Here is a 17,078-nt window from a genome sequence, read left to right on the forward strand (position 1 = left end):
GTCGTGTCCCCACCGCGAGCCGACAGTGACATCTAGTGACTCCAAAACACCCAAAATGTGAAATCATCCTGTATTCCTAAACCCGCTGCAGCTGCCTGGTTGATGCAGAGCGGGGCTGAGTCTGAACGGGCAGTAGCAGTGCCGGTGCGAATTACTAAATACAACTAAACACGCGTTTTCGTGGGTTTTAGGCGTTTGCAGACAGCCTAGCAGGAGGTAGCGAGTGCGCAGAGGCCACGTTAGCATGTTTTGATGTTTTTTTTGGGGAGAGCTGGGCCAGTTTTGGGTGCGCAGGGGCACCGATGCCTCCCCACCCTGTGAGGGGGTACCTTGCGCTTCCCCCTAACAAGTCTATGAAGGCTATTCCCCCCCGCGGCTGTACGGTTAAAAAATAATTAATAGGGCAGAGGCAGCAAAACTCCCGTGTGGTTTCGGCTGTGGAAGCGCCCCAGCCCCGTTTGGGGGCTTTTTGGCGGTGTTTTTGGAAGGTGGCGGTGGGCTGAGGGGAGGGCTAAGATGGCGGCCGGCCCCCTCCCGCCCTGGGGCTGAGGTGGGGGTGACGGCGGGCGCGGACCCCTGAGGCGGCGGGGGGCTGACAGCCATCTTCGTGCCGGGTGGCGGGTGAGAGGGGCGGAGGAGGAGGAGGAGGAAGAGGAGGAAGAGGAAGAGGCGCTGCCCGCCCCCGGCGGGTCAGAGCGGGGAAGTCGCCGCCCGAAGATGGCCGCCGCGGCGGGGGACGTGTGCGGCGCCGTGCCGGGGGGCCGCGCTGGGGCCGGGGCTGCGGCGGAGGCGCGGTTCATTAGCAGCGCCAAGGTGAGCCCTGTCCCCCCGCCGCGGGGGTCCCTCCCCTCCCTGACGCTGCGGCAGAGCCAGTTTTTTTGGGGGAAAAAGGGGTAAAACCCCGTCAACCTCCCCTTAGGCTGGGCGGCGGGGGGTGGGTGTATCCACAACCCCCGGGTGGGTTTCGTCTTCGGGTGCGTCCCCTGACCCACGCCTCTCCCTCGGCAGGGGAAAGGTTTGTTCGCCACCAAGAACATCCGCAAAGGTGAAACCGTCTTCGTGGAGAGGCCGGTGGTGTCGTCCCAGTTCCTCTGGAACGCCTTGTACAACTACCGAGGTGAGCGGCCGGCGGTGGTGGCACGTCCCCGCCACCTGCCCGGGCGAGGTGACCGCGGGGACCCGAGGGAGCTGCCCGGTTTTCAGGGAAAGAGTTTAGGTTTGCCTTAGCACGGCTAGGAAGGTGGCCCAGCTGCCATTTCTGCCTCTGTTCTAAACGGACTATTGGCAAGATGAAAACGTTGGGGTTGTTTGAGGGATGGTCACATCCATCAACCCCGGAGGAAAGCGCCACGTGCCACCATCGGGCGCCATCTGTGTGGGAACCCTGATTTTTTTAATGACGTGGGTCCTATCGCAATCTCACCACAGCATGGTACAGCCTGCAAAGGTGCCAGTGCTCTCTGGAAGCGTCAGAACAGAAACCAAGGGTTGTAAGAGCAGGATTTTAAACTTTTTTGTCCTAGCTAGACTCTGCTGTCTGAGGAAGTCTGTTGCAGGTCAGCGACATGGGGATGCTTGCCATCGTATGGCCCTTAAACACTTCCTAGTGTTACAGGGAAGCAGATGAGGGCTGGGGGGCTTCAAATTGTAGCATAAATGGTCTTTTCTATGGAGGGAATGGTAAGAGACTGTTGGCTCCAGCTGGGAGACGGTCCTCGCTGATGGTGTTGGTACCAGTTGTGCTGTCTTGCCCCAGGCTCTGTCCCCTTTCCTTTTTGAAGGCTGTGGTCTCACCGTGGCATCCACCCATCTTGTCTTCCTGCAGCTTGCGATCACTGTCTGCGGGCTTTGGAGACGGCGGAGGAGAACGCCCAGCGGCTGCTGGGGAAGAGCTCGCTGGTGCTGCCTTACCCGGAGCAGTGCAGCATCCGGAAAGACCTGCACCAACAGTGTCCCCGGTGCCAGGTATGGGGCTGCCAGGAGGAACCGTGGTCTTGTTGGGGTCACCAGCTCCTTCACAGCATCTAGCCAGGCACGTGCGCTGCCCAGAGATGGGTGTCTGCCTTTCCCTTCTGCATTGCAATGGCTAAAGAGCTGGGGCTTAGATGGTCAGGGAGGGGGTACAGCCCTTTTTCCTGCTGCCATAGCCAATGCCGAGCGCTGTGCCCCTCGCTCTAGGTGACGTACTGCAGCGCTGAATGCAGGCAGGCCGCTTTGGAGCAGTACCACCGGGTCCTCTGCCTTGGCCCATCCCGTGATGACCCCACGCACCCCCTCAACAAGCTGCAGGAGGCATGGAGGTAGGGGTCTGACCTGCCTGTTGCTCCATGGGCAGAGGAGGTGGCTCTACTGGGCTGGGTGACACTGCCTGGAACCAGAGCTGAGGACTGTCCTTGCTTTGCATCCCTGCATGGGGTGGCTGGAGGGTGATGGTGGCTGTGGGACACTGCCCAGCTCTACCTGCTGGCTGGGTAGCAGGTCAATTTGTGTTGGCAGCGCAAGGGCTTGGACATGTGGCTGAGCAGTTCTTATTTTTCTCCCAGTAAAGAGCTACAAACCACTGAGCTTCACAGCCCTCCTGCAGTTTTATAGTGCTCCTGTAGATCTCCAGCCTCTGGGAGATCTTCCTTGTAGCAACCCTGCGGGTACAGAAATAGCTGTCCCTGCTTGCAGATGACAAAATGGGCACAGACGGGAAAAGCAACATTCCTGACCCAAAGCTTGTCACAAACTACAGTGCTTGCTGCAGTCCTGGGCTTTTTGTGGGACCCAGGCTCTAGTTTAGCAGGATGGTAGGGGATTATTTGTATGCTCAGAGCAGGCAGGTGGGTGCAGGCTTCCCCTTGCTCTGAGCAGCGCTGAATCCTCACGTGGCGATGCTGCACTACCCACTTTGGTGTGATGGATGAGCGCAGGCCTGACCGCATGGATGGCAGCTGCCTCTGCCTCCCTCCAGCTTTTTACTTCCATACCAGCACTGATCTGCTCATCTCTTTTCTTCATTCTTATCCCCCAGAAACATGCATTATCCACCAGAGACTTCCAGCATCATGTTGATGGCCCGGATGGTCGCCACCGTCAAACAGGTATGTCTGCAGTTTGGAGCCACAGCTGCTGGTGTGTGCTTTCCTCATCCCATTGTGGCCGTTATTCACAAGGAATGATCTCTTTTCCAGTGACTGGCGGGGTCCTGCTTGAATAGATTTCAATGTCTAGTAGTCTCTGGCAGAAAAGGAGGTTCATATGTCCTGAGCCAAGCAGGTCTTTTTTTCTGTACCAAAATAGTTAGAACTGAACCTTTCCTTTGGTTCTGTTTCCTTGGCCTGGCTTTCTCAGCGTTCATTCTGACAATAAACTACCACCATGCAACTGCTTTGGGTGGTTCTTGATAGCAGGCTGGGTACCTCTGAGCTCAGTGGGGCTTGTCCTCTCCTCCCTCTCTCCTGGCCAGGGAGGAAAGTGGTGTTGGTGCAATGCTTTGGCGTGTTTCCTTTGTCAGGCTAAAGACAAGGAGTGGTGGATCAAGGCCTTCTCCCAGTTCTGCAGTAAGACAGCAAACGAAGAAGAGGAGATTGTGCACAAGCTGCTAGGGGACAAATTTAAGGTAAGAGCCTGGCAGCGCTTGGATGTGTTGAATCCCTGAGCCTGTCCTTACCCTGCCTCTGTTTGCAGGCCCAGGGGTGCAGAGGCCCCATTACAGTTGGGGTGGGAAACACTGGAAATCCCAGGCTCAAAGAGGGGGCACAAAGCCCCCATTAAGGGCTGGCTGACCTGACAGAGAGGAAGGGGGTTGCTTAGAGGGCTTTGGGCTTGTGGTGCTTCAATGGGACACAGTGCGTATTCCTGAGGTGGAGATGCTTCTGCTGTGGGATGGGACAAGGTGGTATTTAGCTGCTGGGTAGGTGGCTTTTGCTGCTCTGAGGGCAGCAGCCTCCAGCCTTGCAGGGAAGGACAAGGAGCCTGACTCCTCAGCCTTCTAGCCCATGCTGGGCTTGGCTGTCGGCCTGGGTCTGACTCCCAGCAGCATCTCCCCACGCTGATGGTGTTGCCATGTCCTGCCAGGGCCAGCTGGAGCTGCTGCGGTTGCTCTTCACCGAAGCCCTTTACGACGAACATCTCAGCAGGGTGAGTTAAGCCACCTCCAGACTAGCCAGGGAGCGTGGCGGGATCCTCCGCTTAGCACCAGCCACCCTGGGTCACGTCTGCTCCAAAGGCCAGGGCTTCCCCTGGGACTCTACCCACTCCTTGATTCCCTGAAAGCTCCCTGTGGGATTTGAGGTGCTTGCAGAGTGGGGTGCTGCTGCAGGCTGGCCTGGGCTTAGCTGCTTTCTCATCTCCCTTCTGCAGTGGTTCACTCCAGAAGGCTTTCGATCTCTCTTTGCCCTCGTTGGGACCAATGGCCAAGGCATAGGAACCAGGTAACGGGGGCTTTCTGGGTGTTCCTCGCAGGGCAGCAGAGATATGGCATGGAGGGGATGTACAGTCTGTAAATCCACGCTGGCCTGGGTAATGGCTGGGTTCAGACCTAAGAGAGGGGGATGGAGAGGCAAACATAAAAGCAGTCCTTCATCTGGGCTGTGTCCAACCCTTTCGCGTCCCTCTGCCAGACCTTGGCCACTCAGAGCCACTGAGTTTAACCCTTAGATCCCCAGCTATGAGGTCCCACCATGTGCTGACAGCACTACGGGACTGTAACTGTCCCTCTGCTCTCCGACAGCTCTCTGAGCCAGTGGGTGCACGCTTGCGATGCGCTGGACCTCCCCATGCTGCAGCGAGAGGAGCTGGATGCCTTCATTGACCAGCTCTACAAGGACATCGAGAAGGGTGAGGCTGTGAAGTGACCATCAGGCAGTGGTGTTTGCAGGAGCTGGTGGAGTTTCTGCTGCTAGAGACTTCCCAGCATTCAGGGACTAGGAGGGGTTCCTGCTGGGTGCTGAGAGATCCCGCTTCCCCTGGTCCATGTGAGCCGTGCCTGCTGCCTTTGGCTTGCTACATGGATAGAGCAAGTCCAAGTTTGTGGGCAGCGTGACCTGCGGCAGGTTGGGGTGGCTGGAGGGCTGATCTGGAGCGATCCTGTGCAGGGAAGTCCCATCTATGCTAAATGTTCAAAGACCTGTTTATCGCTTTTATGACTGATGGAGCTGTGTGAGTACAGGGACAGGCCAGGGAGTGCACACCTGAACTGGGGGTCCAAATCTTCATCTCCTCCATCCCTCTCCCAGTTGCAAGGGAAGGGTGTTTTGGAAACCACCCTCCAACACCCCTTCCCCAAAGCAGCGCTGGCTGGGTACCCAGCCAGTTCAGTGCTGATGGATATCCCTTCATGCTCGCGCTGAGCCGTGTGCGTGGAAGAGCCAGAACAGCCCGTGCAAAGCTCTAACCCCCTTTCTTTGCTGCAGAGTCGGGAGAGTTCCTCAACTGCGAGGGATCAGGTCTCTATGTGCTCCAGAGCTGCTGTAAGTAACTCAAGGACTGGGAGGAAGACTAGTCGTGAGGAGGGAGATGTCCTGGGCTAGACTGGATCACCTCTTCCTAAAAACTTCTGGAGAAAGGGGTTTGTGCTTCCTGTCTGTGGGATGGGATCGGTGCTGCCCTGGGCCTGGCTGCTCTTGCGGTCTTCTGGCATCTCGCCTAGCTGTGAGATGGTCAGTCCTGGCTTGAATGGACTTGGATACGATGTAGTCTCTAGAAGCCACGTATGCAGTTAGCAAAGAGACCGCCTCCAACCTTGTCTGAGCAAAACAGGGCTGAACAAACTGTTAAGGGAGTGAGCCTTTCTTGGCTCGCCCGTGGGGACACGGGAGAGGATGTCCCACCACCCGGAGCCGCCTTCTTTCACTCCTAAGCATTAGCGGCAGAGTGGGGATGAGCTGGGCCTGGGGACTGGCTGCTGGGAGAGCTGGGAAGCAGGGAAAAAGTGCTGCCCTGTGCACCCCTGGGGTTGGTGCAGGACAGATCGCTCTCTCTGAGTGTTTTTTATGGGTCTAAGGGAGAGCCCTGACCTTGCACCTTGCTCTGCTGGACCCTGTAGTCCCCAGTATGGGTGGAGGGTGTCATGCTGATCTCCCTGAGGTAGATGGGGTGGCTGTAGCATTGTGCTGCCTTATCCTTAGCCAGGCCACAGCCCTCCCAGTTGGAGGCACTGCCTCCCATGTGCCTGGGTGACACAGAAGGGTGTCTGGAGGTCTCCGACCCTGCCTCTGCCCTGGAGGCAGCCTCACAGCTATGTCCTGTCTTTCCTGTAGGTAACCACAGCTGCATCCCCAATGCCGAAACATCCTTCCCAGAAAACAACTTCCTCCTGCATCTGACGGCTCTGGAGGACATCGAAGCAGGAGAGGTGAGGCAATGGGGCCCGGCTGAACCTGGGGTGGCATCGCACCCTGGCTGAGGGTCCCTGTGTCCCCTACACCCCCAACTGACCCCAGCTGCGTACCTCCTGTCTCTTGCATTGGCCTGGCAGAGGAATTCACGCCTCATCCCAAGTAGGAGCTGCCAGACCTCACTTTTCTGCCTGGTTCTGAGAGGGACTGATACAAATCTCTCTGCTTTGGGTTCGTGGGAAGCAGCTCTCAGCCAGGTTTGTTTCTCTTTGCTCACAGGAAATCTGCATCAGTTATTTAGACTGCTGTCAGAGGGAGCGGAGCAGACACAGCCGCAACAAGATACTCAGGTAGGGGCTGCTTGAAGGAACGTGGGGGGACAAAGCACCCCTTTATACCCCAGCCAGTCAGTCTGGGCTGCATTCCCACCGCAAGGGCTGTGCAGGCTGTGCGTGCAGCACGTGGGGCTTTCGGTGTTGTGACAGGGTGCCGGCGTGCTCGTGGCAGGGTGTGCATATGTAGCATGCGGTGCTTTCGGTGCTTTGAGCTTCTTGCAGTCCCTTATTGTGTGTTGTACCCTCAGGGACCAAGGATGGTGAACGGAACTACATGCAGTTGGCGGCTGGTCACAAGTGGTGTTCCCCAGGGCTCAGTTTTGGGCCCAGTTGTGTTTAATACCTTTATCAATGAACAGAGCCAGGGGGATGACTTGCACCTCAGTAGGTCTGCAGATGACACCAAATTGGGCAGGAGAGTCGCTCTGCTGGAGGGCAGGAAGGCTCTGCAGAGGGACCTGGACAGGCTGGATCCATGGGCCGAGGCCAGTTGTGTGAGGTTTAACAAGGCCAAGGGCCGGGTCCTGCCCTTGGGTCACACCAACCCCAGGCAGCGCCCCAGGCCTGGGGCAGAGGGGCTGGGAAGTGCCCGGTGGAGAAGGCCCTGGGGGTGCTGGCTGACAGCCGGCTGGGCATGAGCCAGCAGTGCCCGGGTGGCCAAGGAGGCCACCAGCCCCCGGGCTTGTGTCAGCACTGGTGTGGCCAGCAGGAGCCGGGCAGGGATGGGGCCCCTGTGCTCGGCCCTGGGGAGGCCCCACCTCGAATGCTGGGCTCAGGTTTGGGCCCCTCGGGACAAGAAGGGCCTTGAGGGGCTGGAGCGTGTCCAGAGAAGGGCAGCGGGGCTGGGGCAGGGTCTGGAGCACAAGTGTGCTGGGGGGCAGCTGAGGGGGCTGGGGGGGTTTAGCCTGGAGAAGGGGGGGCTGAGGGGAGCCCTTCTCGCTCTCTGCAGCTGCCTGAGAGGGGCTGGAGTGAGGGGGGGGCTGGTCTCTGCTCCCAAGTCACCAGTGACAGGACGAGAGGGAACGGCCTCAGGCTGCGTCAGGGGAGGTTTAGGTTGGAGATGAGGGAAAATGCCTTCCCTGCCAGAGCGGTCAGGCCCTGGCACAGGCTGCCCAGAGAGGTGGGGGAGTCACCGTGCCTGGGGAGGTTCAACCACTGTGCAGACGTGGCACTTGGGGACATGGTTTAGGAGGCCTGGGGGTGCTGGGTTGGCGGTTGGACTTGATGATCCTAGAGGTCTTTTACAACCTTAATGATTCTATGATTTAGGCTTCCCCTCCCTCTGCAGGCTTGTACCGCTCCTGCAAACCCTTGCTATTCCATCCCACCTTCCTTTTCCTTCTCCACCCTTCAAGTGTAGGGTTCCTGTTGATGTCCACTGTCCCCATGTCCCATCACCCCTGCAGGGCTGAGAAATCCCCTCTCCACCCAGGTTACCTCCACCCCACCCGAGCCCAGCGTGTTTGAACTCAAAAACTCCTCAGGATCGTAACATTTTCAGCCCCTTCCTGGACGCTCTGTCCCCGACCCCCTGCCCAGCAGCAGCATTGGGGTTGTGCCTGTCTCAACACCATCACTCTTTCTCCTTCCTTCTCTTTTTCCAGGGAGAACTATTTGTTTACCTGCTCGTGTCCCAAGTGCCTAGCGCAAGCCGACGATGCCGACGTGACTTCGGACGAAGAAGAGGAGGGTGAAGGGGAGACGGATGATGCTGAGCTGGAGGATGAGATGACTGATGTTTGATCCCGGCCCCGGGACGAGAGGAGAGGAAAGGGATGGGGGGGATCCTCCGAGAAGCAGCAGCTTTAAAACTAGAAACAGGGTTGTGTTGTGGGGTCGGGTGGGAGGCCGTGCGCCAGCGGCGGGTGCGGAGGTGTGACGGAGCAGGGCAGTGGGGGAGCCGGAGGCAGGCCCTGCTCCCACCTGTCCATGTTGTGTGCTGTGCGTGTGTGTGTGCGTGTGTCAGGCCGTCCCCATCCTCCCTGCGAGGACAGGCTGTGAGCCCGCGGCCCCCTGCCACGTCCCAGTCCCTGGAGGGGTCGGCTGGTGCTTGCAGGGGAGGCTGGAGGAGAGCAGGGTCCAGCCAGCCCCTGGGGACATCACGATGCTCACCTTGTGGCCACCCGCGAGGCTGCTCCGCCATGTCTGCGCCGGCCGCGGGTGTGGAGGAGCACGTCCTTTCCTTCCCCGCAGGGACGAGGGGAACGTGTGTGCGTGAGCGTGTGTACGTGTGTTTGTGCACGAGGGGTACTATTTAATGTCTATATTAGCACTATCTACACACCAGGGAGCTGGGGCCCTTATATATACTCCATTCCACGCCTTGGCTCGGTGAGCAGCAAGGGGCAAAGTGATTTTGTGGGTGGGACAGACACACCTTATGGGTGTCTCAGATGCCCGAGTCCAGTGGGGAGAGTGAGGCTGACCCCGGCAGGTGCCTCCCTCCCGCCTTGGCCCCATCCTTTACACGATGCAAAGGAATGATGGGCCGTTCGGGGAACAGCCAGGATCCTGCTAGCCCAGAGCCGACACAGGCTACAGTGTCACATAAGCAACGTCACCATCCAACACCCAAAAGATGTTTTGGGTTCTGCAGACACCGAGCCGTCCCTCCGGGCTGTCTCCCTGCAGGCTGTTTCAGGAGCAGGATGTGCCCCGAGCGGGAGCCGCCGTGCCCAGGGATGCGGCGTGGTGTTGCGTGCTTCCCCGCAGCAAGTGGCCCTGTGTGGAGACGTCACCGGCAGCTGCCTGTTGTCATCCATCACCCACGAGGCCACACCGCTGCGTGGGGCATCCCCGCTTATGGATCATGCGGCTGCAGGGAGAAGCTCCCTCTGAGCAGCGGCCAGTCGGCAGGTTGGGGATGCACCTGGGGTATCTTCCTCCCCTCTTGGATTTTGGGGAGCTGTTTTCCTGCCACCGCTTCCTTCGAGCCCCCAGCAGCTGGATTGCGGGACTGAGAGTGACGCCGTAGGTGGGCGCCTCCGACACGACCATCACCGCCAGCCCTGCACCTCGCTGCTTGTCCCCAGCCGTCCCGGGGCCGTGTCCCCATCAGTGTTCGTAATAAACCGAGACTGGTGAGAAGCTGAGGCCGTGTCATTTGTACTGGTAAACTCGAGGGTGGCGAGTGCAGAGATGAGGGCCATGATCCAGGGCCTGGTCCCAGTGGGGATGTGGAGGTCTGGGGATGAGGGAATAGGCGCCCACTGGGGTCTGGGACCGGCAGCAACGATGTCCCGTGAGGCTGTTTCTGCCCCGGTGTGTGACTGATTCATGCTGCATGGGGTCTGATGTGAGCCCTGCCCTGGCTGCAGGAGCACCTTGGGAAGTTTACAAGGAATAACATTGTTAGGGGATGAGATTTGTTCCTTCATCCCCCAGCTGATGAAAAAAAGAGAAACTCTCTTTAGAACTTGTTCAGACTTCATTAGCTTAGACAAAAATACACAGCTGTTGGGCGAGCCCTGCTAGGACAGACCAAGCCTGTATCTTCCTCTCCCTCCCATCCCCACCAGACCTCACCCATGTAACCCTGCGTCCCTCCAAATCAGCAGCACAAATTAAGCGGTGGCATCTTACGCGTCATTAAGATGTTTCTCAGGGAAGGGCTGGCCTGCTCTGGACCATCGCGCCTCCCTCCCAGAAAGTCACTACAAAGGGTGCTCGGTGCCAGGCTCAAGGTTCCCGCTGCAGGTGCCGGCGTTTGCCCTTCAGCCATGCGCCGGCAGCAGCAGAAAAGATGTCGTTTGCTGAATCCGGCGAGGCTGGGCAGTGGGATCTCCGGAGCGTGTTGGGATCCTCTCAAACCTGGTCCCTAGGCCAAGCTCCTGGGATCCACCGAGAAGTCCTTGATCCATTGCAGACTCCTGCTGCTACCAGAAGGTCCAGGGGGGCTGCATCATTTCGTACGTGGGGATGCTGGTGACGTTGACGGGAATGGAGATGACAGCCCAGGGGAGTCCGTGCTGCTCCAGCGAGCGTCTGATCATGTACCTGGGCGGATAAAGAGGTGATGGGCACGCCTGAGGTGGGAGAGCGGAGCCCAGACGTAAGCATAAATCACAAACCAGCTCAAAGAGAAACTGGATTAATTATGACTGAATCCACTAAAAAACTGGTTCACCACCAGTTGAGACCTGGACAAGTGGGAGAGGTGGGCCTGGGACAGCCTCATGAGGTTCAACAGGGCCAAGCGCAAGGTCCTGCCCCTGGGTCGGGGCAGCCCCCGGTATGAGAACAGGCTGGGGGGTGGGGGGACTGGGAGCAGCCCTGCGGAGAAGGACTTGGGGGTGCTGGGGGTGAAGAGCTGGGCACGAGCCGGCGATGTGCGCTCGCAGCCCAGACCCCCAGCCGTGCCCGGGGCTGCATCCCCAGCAGCACGGGCAGCCGGGCGAGGGAGGGGGTCCTGCCCCCCTGCCCCGCTCTGTGAGACCCCCCTGCAGCGCCGCCTCCAGCTCAGGGCTCCTCAGCACGGGAAGGACACGGGGCTGTTGGAGCAGGGCCAGAGGGGGCACAGAAATGCTCCGAGGGCTGGAGCCCCTCTGCTGCGAGGCCGGGCTGGGAGAGCTGGGGTGGTTCAGCCTGGGGAAGAGAAGGCTCCAAGGAGACCTTATTGGGGCCTCCCAGTGCTTAAAGGGGGACTCTAGGAAGGACGGGGGCAGCCTCTTTAGCAAGGCCTGATGTGACAGGACAAGGGGTGATGGTTTGAAACTAGAGGACAGATTTAGACTGGATCTAAGGAAAAAATGTTTTACACTGAGGGTGGTGAAACCCTAGCCCAGGCTGCCCCGAGAGGTGGTCGATGCCCCATCCCTGGGAACACCCAAGGCCAGGCTGGACGGGGCTCTGAGCGACCTGGTCTGGGTGAAGATGTCCCTGCTCACTGCAGGGGGTTGGGCTGGTTGGCCTCTAAGGGTCCCTCCCAACCCAAACCATGCCATGATTCTAAGACCAAGCCTAGGCGGGACATGCTGATCGCTGAGATTGCCCCGTTTTGTGGGGACAGGGCTGTCGCTTGGCCCTTCCCATGAGATGTTCCACACTTGAGAAGATGAGACGTCTGTTGGCCAAGGCACCTACCCGTCCCTGCCCAGCAGGAAGAGCGCAGGGATGTCGGCTGTCCGTCTGGTGCTGTCCTGGATCATCTCGATGTAGAAGCTGTCGTTATCGTACGCATTATCTGCAATAATCACCGCACGTCCGCCATTCTCCTGGATCACACGTGTCTTTGACAGGAATGAGCAACCCCTGGGACGGAGAGTGACAAATCTTTGGTGGCCACAGGCAGATCCTTGGCAGGTACAAAACCTGCAAGTGCCAGAACTTGCCTGGAAATGCTCAAATCAGGCACTGTCTCCCTGGCCAGCACCACCCCCAAACCCTGCTCCTCTTGGGAGTCTGCATTTTAGGCACTGGCTGCCCACAGTCTGCCACTTCCTCCTAAGAAAAATTAAACTCAGTAACTCAACCTCACTAACTTTGCAGACAACACCAAATTGGGCAGGAGAGTCGCTCTGCTGGAGGGCAGGAAGGCTCTGCAGAGGGACCTGGACAGGCTGGATCCATGGGCCGAGGCCACTTGTGTGAGGTTTAACAAGGCCCAGTGCTGGGTCCTGCCCTTGGGTCACACCAACCCCAGGCAGCGCCCCAGGCCTGGGGCAGAGGGGCTGGGAAGTGCCCGGCGGAGAAGGCCCTGGGGGTGCTGGCTGACAGCCGGCTGGGCATGAGCCAGCAGTGCCCGGGTGGCCAAGGAGGCCACCAGCCCCCGGGCTTGTGTCAGCACTGGGGTGGCCAGCAGGGGCCGGGCAGGGATGGGGCCCCTGTGCTCGGCCCTGGGGAGGCCCCACCTCGAGTGCTGGGCTCAGGTTTGGGCCCCTCGGGACAAGAAGGGCCTGGAGGGGCTGGAGCGTGTCCAGAGAAGGGCAGCGGGGCTGGGGCAGGGTCTGGAGCACAAGTGTGCTGGGGGGCGGCTGGGGGAGCTGGGGGGGTTTAGCCTGGAGAAGGGGGGGCTGAGGGGAGCCCTTCTCGCTCTCTGCAGCTGCCTGAGAGGGGCTGGAGTGAGGGGGGGGTCGGTCTCTGCTCCCAAGTCACCAGTGACAGGGCGAGAGGGAACGGCCTCAGGCTGCGTCAGGGGAGGTTTAGGTTGGAGATGAGGGAAAATGCCTTCCCTGCCAGAGCGGTCAGGCCCTGGCACAGGCTGCCCCGAGAGGTGGGGGAGTCACCGTCCCTGGGGGGGGTCAACCACTGTGCAGATGTGGCACTTGGGGCCATGGTTTAGGAGGCCTGGGGGTGCTGGGTTGGCAGTTGGCCTTGATGATCCTAGAGGTCTTTTACAACCTTAATGATTCCATGATTCTATAATAGGGCTTTTTCCAATTCAGTGCAGGCTCTTTTCTAAGAGCTGCAACATAAAACACTCTGCTGTCAGTGCACCCTCATGTTTTCCTCGTATACCCATGTAGGACAAGTCACAGGAAGTAGCTGGAGGTGACAGTAAAACGTGGCCATGGCACTGTCACCCTCTGTGCCATGGGCAGCTCCCCTCCTGCCCGAGACTCCCCCCCAAACAGCTCCTATGATGCGAGACGTACCCCCTCTCCACCAAGGCGATCTGGTCCTGGATGAAGACTCCATTATTCAGCTCTCCACAGGCTTCGGGGGGATCCGCCGGCACCAGGTGGATCTGGTCATACCTTGTATTCTCCAAGAAGGAGACAGGCAGGGGTGAGTGGGGGTGTCGGGGCTGCTTCCCATCCCCAGCCCCCTGCGGCCATCCCCACTGCCCTGTGCCCTGCTCATCCCCGTGCAGGGTGTGCTTTCGGGGAGATTTAGGGTGCCCAGATGCAGGGATGCTGGTTGCCCCCTTACAGCCTCTGTAGAGCCATCCTGACCTCACTCAACAGCTTGCCTAGATCTCAGTGTGACCACGGGGAAGGGAAACTGAGGCACAGCACCGTCCGTACATTCAAACGTATGTATTTACCTACATTTTTTACACACATTATTTATGTATTTATTTACCCACCCGGCTGACCAAGGGAAGCCAGTCAATGTGATCTTTTTGGATTTCAGTAAAGCTTTCGATACTGCCTCTCACAGGCTCCTCCTGGACAAAACGCCCAGCACAAGCTGGATAAACGTGTAATGCAGGGGGTGGGCGATGGGCTGATGGGTCGGGCTCAGAGGGTCATAGGAAATGGGGTCACATCGGGCTGGCGGCCGGTCACTAGCGGGGTTCTGCAGGGATCCATCCCGGGGCCGGTGCTCTTTAATCTCGTCATAAATGACTTGGATGCAGGACTGGAAGGAACACTAATTAAGTTTGCTGATGACACAAAACTGGGAGGAGCTGCTGACACCCTCGAGGGCAGGGAGGCCCTGCAGGGAGACCTGGACAGGCTGGAGAGCTGGGCAGTCACCAACTGTGTGGAGTTTAACAAGGGCAAGTGCCGGGTTTTGCCCCTGGGGCGCGGCAGCCCTGGCTGTACAGACAGCCTGGGGAGTGGGGGGCTGGGGAGCGGCTCTGCAGGGACCTGGGGGCTCTGGCCAATGGCAAGTTGAACACGAGCCATCAGGGTGCCCTGGCAGCCCCGAGGGCCAGCCGTGCCCTGGGGGGCACCGAGCCCCGCATCGCAGCCGGGTGAGGGGGGGATTGTCCCACTCTGCCCCGCGCTGGGGCGGCCTCACCCCGAGTGCTGTGGGCAGTGTTGGGCGCTGCAGGACATTGAGGGTATAAAGGTACTGGAGAGTGTCCAGAGGAGGCCACGGGGCTGGGGAAGGGTTTAGAGGGGAAACAGTACGAGGAGCAGCTGAAGTCCCTTGGTCTGTTCAGCTGGAGCAGAGGAGGCCGAGGGCAGCCTCATGGCGCTCTGCAGCTCCCTCCTGAGGGGAGGAGGAGGGGCAGGGCTGGTCTCTGCTCTCTGGTGACCAACGCCAGGACCCAAGGGAATGGCAGGGAGATGTGCCAGGGGAGGGTTAGGCTGGGCATTAGGAGAAGGTCCTTCCCCCAGAGGGTGGTGGAGCCCTGGAACAGGCTCTCCAGGGAGGCATCACGGCACCAGCCTGGCGATATTCCAGAAGCACTTGGACACGGCCCCCAGAGACAAGGTGTGAATTTGGGGTGTCCTGTGCGGGGACGGGAGCTGGGCTCAATGATCCTCGTGGCTCCCTTCCAGCTCAGGGCATTCTATCCTGCTATGACTCTATGAAATGCTCCTGGTGAATATGTGCAGAGCCAGAAAGCATCTTTTCCTCTGGTTCTCAATGTACCACATGCTTCCTAGCAGATCTGCACCTGCACCCCCCGTCCTGACTCTGGGTTTATCCAGCGAAAGGTCTCACAGCTGTGGACCAGTTGGTTTGTCTCTGCTGTTCCCCGTGGGAGCCTGACCAGCCCTCCTGGGACACAGCTGTACCTGTCTCAGCCCTCAAAGGAGGAAAGAGTGGAGCATCTGCTCCCTCAACACACCTGGGGCCAAACTCACCCTCCAAAAGCCTGCTAAGGCTGAAAGCAGGACCCAGCAGGTGCCTCCTTCCTAAGGGAAGGCTCGTGGAAAAGCAATTAGCTCCATTTTTAAAAAAGGCTTCAAATGACTGGTGAAGAAATACTAGGATGGGGGGTACCCAAGACAAATTCAGTTCTTAATACTTACAAACACACCACCAAAATCCTTGGCTGGCGTGGCGGTGAAGATGTAGCGGATGTCTCCAGGGCTCAGCACTTGGAAATACAAGTATTCATGGATGCGTAAACCTGGGTGTGCATGGAGAGAGGTGAGATGGAGAAAAAACAAAAAGGAAAATTCCTGAAAAAAGGGAAAATACCCAGCTACTGCTTCTGAACTGCACCACGCTGAAGGGAACACATCCTTCAGCAATGCCAGCTCCTTGCTGGGCCCCAGGGCTGAGGACCCAAAATGCCGGGTTCAGCATGGGGTGCTATGAGAGATGGGAGAAGGTCACCTGGACTGAGGTGCAGAGGGGAAATGCACTTGGACAGAGGCACCCTGAAAAATGCGCTTGGACTGGGATGCACGAGGGGAAATGCAATGGGGCCAGGGTGCATGGAGGGGAAATGCAGCCAGATTGGTGTGCGGGAGGGGAAATGTAATGCAGCTGGGGTGCAGCGATGGGAAAGGCACCTGGACTGAGGTGCAGGAGGTGAAATGCACCCTGCTCCCGGTGCACAGAGATGAAATGCAATGGAGACAGGGTGCAGCGAGGGGATGTGCACCTGGATCGCAGTGCATGGAGGAAAAATGCACCCAGACTGGGGTGTAGGCAGGAAAATGCACCCAGAATGAGGTGCTGGATAGGGAAATGCAATGAGGTCGCGGTGCACCAAGGGGACATGCACCTGGATTGGGATGCAGGAGGGGAAATGCAATGGGGCTGGGGTACACGGAAGGGAAACGCAGCCGGATTGGGGTGTAGGAGGGAAAATGCAATGGCGATGGGGTGTATGGAGGGGAAGGGCACCCAGACTGGGGTGCAGGAGGCAAAGTGCACCCAGATCACAGTGCACAGAGATGAAATGCAATGGAGACAGGCTGCAGCGAGGGGACATGCAGCTGGATCGCGATGCACCGAGGGGAAATGCGCCTGGATTGGGATGCAGGAGGCGAAATGCCACGGGGCTGGGGTGTACGATGGGGAAGCGCACCCAGAATGAGGTGCTGGATAGGGAAATGCAATTAGGTCGGGGTACACGGAGGGGAAATGCAGTCGGACTAGGGTGCAGAAAGGGAAATGCAACGGGGCCGGGGTGCAGGAGGGGAAATGCACCCCGAATGAGGTGCTGGATGGGGAAATGCAATTAGGTCAGGGTGCACGGAGGAGAAATGCAGCCGGACTGAGGTGCAGAAGGGGAAGTGCAACGGGGCCAGGATGCAGCGAGGGGAAGGGCCGCGGGGCGGAGGCCGGGGCCGGGGCTGGGGCCGGCGGGGCCGCTCGCACTCACCGCGGGCCGGGCAGGAGCAGAGGCAGATGCAGAGCCAGAGCGACCGGCGGAGCATGGCTGCGCCGCCGCGGCCAGCGTCCCGCCCCCGCCCCGCGACCATTGGCGGCGCCCACGCCACTCGCCGTTCTATTGGCCAGCACCGCCATCAATCTCCTGAGTGACGGAGGAGGGCAGGCGCGGAGGCCTGCGCGGCACCGGCTGCGCCCCCGGTGCCGGTCAGCTCGGTGACCCCTCCTGGGGTGGCGGGGCCTCGGTAGCACCTCACCCTGCCAAATAAAGCTACATCCACCTGCCCTGCTCGCTCCAGGCCGTATACCCGCTTCGTTCCTTGACAAATAGTGAGCTGCCCTACGGGGGCCCGCCGTTGCCTCTCTATGGCTGTTCGGGAAGGAAGGGCACCTCGTCGGGGCCGCTCTATCCGCCCATGCCATAGAGCGCGGCCGGAAGCGGTCGCCTAGC

General features: G+C 59.2%; 2 protein-coding genes across 3 annotated transcripts; one reads left to right on the top strand and one right to left on the bottom strand.

The window, feature by feature from the left end:
- Positions 1-681: 681 nt before the first annotated feature.
- On the top strand, positions 682-9,745 carry SMYD5 (SMYD family member 5). The gene is made up of 13 exons (XM_064448822.1): positions 682-813; positions 1,009-1,117; positions 1,826-1,965; positions 2,179-2,300; positions 3,017-3,086; positions 3,500-3,604; positions 4,063-4,125; positions 4,348-4,418; positions 4,718-4,824; positions 5,400-5,456; positions 6,246-6,340; positions 6,603-6,673; positions 8,263-9,745. Exons 1-13 carry the CDS (start codon positions 718-720, stop codon positions 8,399-8,401), a joined length of 1,245 nt encoding a protein of 414 aa, XP_064304892.1. The 5' UTR covers positions 682-717; the 3' UTR covers positions 8,402-9,745.
- Positions 9,746-10,066: 321 nt separating this feature from the next.
- Positions 10,067-17,059, bottom strand: PRADC1 (protease associated domain containing 1). Of its 2 annotated transcripts, none has more exons than XM_064448824.1 (5): positions 16,620-17,056; positions 15,313-15,413; positions 13,252-13,361; positions 11,741-11,908; positions 10,067-10,654 (listed from the first exon to the last, which is right to left on the bottom strand). In XM_064448824.1, the coding sequence occupies exons 1-5, from the start codon at positions 16,717-16,719 to the stop codon at positions 10,534-10,536; spliced, it is 600 nt and encodes a 199-aa protein (XP_064304894.1). In that variant the 5' UTR covers positions 16,720-17,056; the 3' UTR covers positions 10,067-10,533. The 2 variants fall into 2 exon arrangements, with proteins under 2 accessions (XP_064304894.1, XP_064304895.1); XM_064448825.1 differs by having other exon boundaries at positions 10,546-10,683; positions 16,620-17,059.
- Positions 17,060-17,078: the final 19 nt, after the last annotated feature.

The sequence above is a fragment of the Phalacrocorax carbo genome, chromosome 4 (assembly GCF_963921805.1).
Source record: "Phalacrocorax carbo chromosome 4, bPhaCar2.1, whole genome shotgun sequence".
Lineage (NCBI taxonomy): Eukaryota > Metazoa > Chordata > Aves > Suliformes > Phalacrocoracidae > Phalacrocorax > Phalacrocorax carbo.

Bases quoted from the DNA above. Each gene is read 5' to 3' on its own strand.
- SMYD5 (XM_064448822.1), top strand. From the start codon at position 718: ATGGCCGCCGCGGCGGGGGACGTGTGCGGCGCCGTGCCGGGGGGCCGC. The intron at 3,087-3,499 runs GTATGTCTGCAG...TTCCTTTGTCAG, and splicing joins TGGTCGCCACCGTCAAACAG to GCTAAAGACAAGGAGTGGTG. The intron at 4,825-5,399 runs GTGAGGCTGTGA...TCTTTGCTGCAG, and splicing joins CTACAAGGACATCGAGAAGG to AGTCGGGAGAGTTCCTCAAC.
- PRADC1 (XM_064448824.1), bottom strand. From the start codon at position 16,719: ATGGTCGCGGGGCGGGGGCGGGACGCTGGCCGCGGCGGCGCAGCCATG. The intron at 15,414-16,619 runs GTGAGTGCGAGC...ATGCACACCCAG, and splicing joins CTGCTCCTGCCCGGCCCGCG to GTTTACGCATCCATGAATAC. The intron at 13,362-15,312 runs GTAAGTATTAAG...TCCTTCTTGGAG, and splicing joins AGGATTTTGGTGGTGTGTTT to AATACAAGGTATGACCAGAT.